The sequence below is a fragment of the Callospermophilus lateralis genome, chromosome 4 (genome assembly GCF_048772815.1).
Source record: "Callospermophilus lateralis isolate mCalLat2 chromosome 4, mCalLat2.hap1, whole genome shotgun sequence".
In the NCBI taxonomy this organism is placed as follows: domain Eukaryota; kingdom Metazoa; phylum Chordata; class Mammalia; order Rodentia; family Sciuridae; genus Callospermophilus; species Callospermophilus lateralis.
Genome location: NC_135308.1, coordinates 64,355,926 through 64,360,437, shown reverse-complemented (window position 1 = coordinate 64,360,437; position 4,512 = coordinate 64,355,926). Strand labels below are relative to the sequence as shown.

The window sequence follows — 4,512 nt, the reverse complement described above, 5'->3', positions numbered from 1 at the left end:
CCTAAAAATACGTATCCTGCCTCAAGGATTCCAAGAGTGATGTCCCACCCCAAGTTTGTAAGTGGGCAACCCTGCTCGTCTCTTGTCATCACCTCGGTAAGAGGAACAGCATGAGGGAAAGCTGGCCAGGCAGGGAGGGTTCTGCAGCCTGCCTTGTTCCTAGTGAGTTCTATAAGCAGAGCAGAGACAGAAAGGTCACTGCCGCCTTTCCTGATCTATACTAGTTCCCTGGAGGAGAGACAGATGGGAACTGGGAGTCCTACTCCCCTGGGTCCATGGGAAGTCCAACTTCACATCAATCCAGGAACTCCACTAAAGCTGCTTCTCTGAGCCCAGTTCTAACCCAGCCAGCACCAGCACAGGAAGGATAAGCATTCTGGATGCAGATGAGGAAAAGAAGACGGGCAAGCCAATGGCTGATACTCCACAGACCCTGTAATCACTGGCACCAAACCCCAATGGGACCTGGGGCCACACTGAACATAACTTCTATATTTTCTTTATTTTTTGCAAGCAGCATCAGTGCATGATGCAACAAAGTGGAAAGCACAGAGGTAGAAATGCTCACTCACCCAAGAATGGGTGCCATTTGGTCCTTAGAATATGGATCCCTCCTCCCAAGCTGAGAAGGGAGGAGTGGGATTGAGGAAGACCTGGGAGAGCTTCTCCCTTGAGGAAAGCAACTGTGTAACTCCAAGGTCCACTCTCCTGGGGATTCGTGGTCAAAAAATTCAGGCAGGAAAGAGGAGACTGGTGGTAGTGGAGGGTGGGCAGCAAAATTTTCCCCAACCCCCCTTGTGGTTGCAAGGATCACAGGGTAGACACAAGGAAACAATGCCTCCTCCCTCCGCCCGCCCCCCACCTCTCTCTTCATCTACTTTCTGGAATAGACACACAAGGAGAAGAGTGGATTTGGGGTCAGTGGCCTCAAACCACAGCCTAAAAGATGCTGGTGAAGGCCCAAGGTGCAGCCCCCCTGCCTGGATAGCCCCTTTCCTCCATTCTCTCCCACAATGGATGGGAATTTGGGTGAGGCAGGGAAAGCAGGAAGCATAGTCATCCAGTCCCATGGAGGTCAGTATTGGGGTAGGATATGGAAAAAGGAGCAAAGGGTAAGTGGACCCACCTCCCCCACGGTTACTGCTCCCTCTGAGTTGTCTTTACCTAAAGTGTGCAAAAGGATGTGCTGGCCCTCAGCCCTAGTAAAAGTCACCTCTTCCCAACAAAGCCTAACCAAATCCCGGGAACAGGTCTGAGGCCATAGGGCCTGGGGCCTCAACCTCAAAGCAAGGCTCCCTCTCATTCACTCCCTCAATTCTGGGAAGCGACAGCCAGTGTGTTGACATAACCATGGGGACCCCCCTCGTTCTCAGAGATGCAGTGGCCCAGCTGGGAACCTCCCTGAGGTGGTGGTGGCGGGGGCGGTGGGGCAGAAGGTGGAGCACCATAACTGCCTCTGGCCCGACTAGGGGAGGTCCGACTCCCCCGATCCCAACAGCCCTCTAGGGCCTCCAGGCCTCGGCAGCCAAGGAAGAAGAGGTTCTTGAGCATAAAGATGGAGAGGGGCTGCTGGTAGCTCACCACTAGGAGGCACCGCAGCGCTAGCAAGGGCACATCCACCAGACAGCCACTCAGTAGGCGCAGAAGGCGGCTGCAGCTGCCAGGGCCTGAGGCCTGGCCCCAGGACGACGCTGCCACCGCTATGGAGTTGAGCTCGTAGAGCCAGAGCACCGGCGAGGCAAGGGTGAGGAAGTAGACAGAGATAAGCAGGTATCGCAGGTGCGCGGGCAGCGGCACCCGCCCTTCCAACATCAGCTCCACCAGGGTAAAGCTGTCGAGCAGATCTAGACACGTGCCCAGGAAGCAGCCAGCAGCGCGGTGTTGCTGGGGCTGCAGGAGCAGGGGTCCCGCAGAACCTGGGGGCGCGCCCGCCTCGCTGATGGCCCGCACCAGGCTGTAGAGCAGGGGCACCGACAGCGCCATGGTGAGGCGGAAGCCCGTGGTGCCAAAGGGCGCGCGCAGCTCGATGAGGTCCAGGATGGACGTGCCGAGGATAAGCACCACCTTGGGCGTGAAAGCGATGGAGTAGATGAGCCAGGCCAGGTAGGCGAAGGCGAACTCCCCCGCCGTCCCGGTCGCCCCCGGGCAGCTCCCTGGGCCTCCGGCGCTCGCGCGTCCGCCGCGCGCCTTGGCCCCGGTTGGGGCCCCAACAGAGGCTGATGAGGCAGCGGGCAGGTGCAGAGGAGGCGCAGCGTGGTGGTGGTGCTGATGGTGGTTGTGCGCGACAGTCACCGCGCCGCCCCGACGGCCCCGGCTGTTCTTGGCGAAGAAGATGGCCCAACCCACCACTACCACCAAGTCGGTGGCGATCCAGGAGCACCAGTACAGGTCAGTGACGGCGATGAGGTACAGGTCTAGCAGACCGCCTTGCGCCAGCAGTAGCACCACGGACAGCGCCTGGTAGCCCCAGCGGCACCCCGGGCTTGCAGTGCAGCCGCGACGCCGACCCCTGCGGCCAGACCGGGCCGGGCGGCCGCAGCAGCAGCAACACGAGCAGCAGGAAGCGCCGCTGCCAGTCCCGGTACCGCCCGCGCCCCCGGCGGAGCGGCCCCCTGAGCCCCCGCCGGCCCCAGCCGCTGCGCCCCCGCCGAAGTCCGCAGCCGTCATGCTGCAAGAGGAGGTGGGCGTGGAAGTGGAGGATGTGGTGGCAGTGGAGGAGGAGAAGGCGGCCGGCGCGGAGTCGGCGGCCGCGGCGCCCCCCTGAGCCAGGGGTCCCGGGAGCGCGGCGGCGGTGGCCGGCACCAGTGGCTTGCTGATGCTGATGCTCTCGTCGTCGTCCTCTCTCTCTGCGCCCGTGCTGCTGCTTGGGGAGCAGCCGCCCCCGCCGCGTCTGCCGCCTCCTCCCCCCCGGCTGGTACTGGTGCTGGTGCTGCTGTCGCCCGAGCCTCTCCGGCCGCGGGAGGAACCCCCCCGGAGGAAGAGGGGCTGTAGCCGGGCGGCAGCAGGGGGCGGCGGAAAGGAGCCAGACGAGGATGAGACCGCGCGAGGGTTGCTGAGCGCCGGGTGCATTGTCCTCCGAGGGGCTCCGGGGTCTGCCCAGCTGCTCCCTCCCCGCCAACCTCGGGCTGGCGAGGCGGCCGAGGGGAGCCGGGGCCAGCAGCCGCCGCCTCCTCCCCAGCTGCCGGGACTCGTACCCGGGTTGGGCAGCACCGAGATCCGGACTGGAGCCACCGGACTGGGCGAGCCGAGCCCTGGGCGGCTGGGAGCCGGGGTAGGAGAGGAGCTGAGCGGACCGCGGAGATGGTGACGGCGGGCGAGGCGGGGGCGGAGGCGAGGAGCGAGCCCAGCCGACAAAAAAGGGAGCTGGCGGCGGGGAAACCAGGACTGGATTCAAGGGGGAGAGGAGAGACCAGAGGAGGAGAAAGCCTGGCTTGCTGGATCAGAGGGAAGAAAAGGAGGAGGAGAACGCTGAGGCATTAGAGTAGGGGTGGGGAGTAGTGTGGGCCTAGAGGATGCAAAGAAAGGCGCAGGTATCTGCCAGAATGAGGAGGAACGAGGCCTATTGGTGGGGGCGACGGTAAGAGGACATTAGCAAGCACAGGATTCCTAAGGAAGTCCTTTGGGAGTTCCACTAGCTGAATCCTTGGAGCATCCATCAATGGCTGGATGACTTTGGTCTTGTTATAGACGCCAAGCACAAGACTCAGGCCACACGTTCAGGCTTCTGCACCTGGTCAGCGTAGCTCCTATTGCAGTCAGCCGCAGGACAGCTTCCCCCCACACTCCACCCGGTGCCCTTTCCACTGGGCCATCCTGCCTCTCCTTAAGGCATTAAAAACTGATGGAGGAGTCAGGCAATACGGATTTTTAAAAGGCAGCCCTAAAAATATAGTTCTGCATATTCATGCACCCAGCACTGAATTCTGGGTCATCCTCAAGGAAGCTCCATTTTCCAGTGGATCAGGAAGTTCCCTGAATATAATTATTTGGGGAGAGAGAATGAATGAAGGGATTGATGGAGAGGCCCCAGTCAAGCAAGGCTTTGGTATTTATTCTCAAAGGTTTTAAACAGGTGTTGGAAGTAACAAAATGTATCTAGCACAGAGGAAAACAAAGGGCCATTAAGACACATGGTCACCTGATAAAAACTAAGGCTCAAAGGGGAAGCCAGGGAATGACACAATCTGCCAAAGCAGAGAAGGAACAGTGAATGGACTATGTCAGCCACCCTGCACCAACAAGCTCAGAGTTCATACTGACTCACCCACATGGGCCTTAGACCATAGCATGGGCTGGATATCCAGGCAGACACTTGGCAAGAAAGAAGGTGGGGCTGCCTTTAGGGGAATAGGAGCTTTCTATGACTAGAAATTTCTGTGACTAGAACATTTGGGGCTCAAGAAAGATTTGGGACTCCTATATAATCCCATTCCCAGCCCTCATTGAAACTAGGCAGGAAGCTTGCCTATATCTTCCTCCTCTTCCACATCCTTCAGGCTGCAAGCTCCCCAC

The 4,512-nt window shown here is 59.8% G+C and overlaps 1 protein-coding gene across 1 annotated transcript; it reads right to left on the bottom strand.

Annotated features, from left to right (window-relative positions):
- Window positions 1-1,311: 1,311 nt before the first annotated feature.
- Window positions 1,312-3,069, bottom strand: Tmem121b (transmembrane protein 121B). The gene has a single exon (XM_076852533.1). It carries the CDS (start codon window positions 3,067-3,069, stop codon window positions 1,312-1,314), a length of 1,758 nt encoding a protein of 585 aa, XP_076708648.1.
- Between the last annotated feature and the right edge of the window lie 1,443 nt (window positions 3,070-4,512).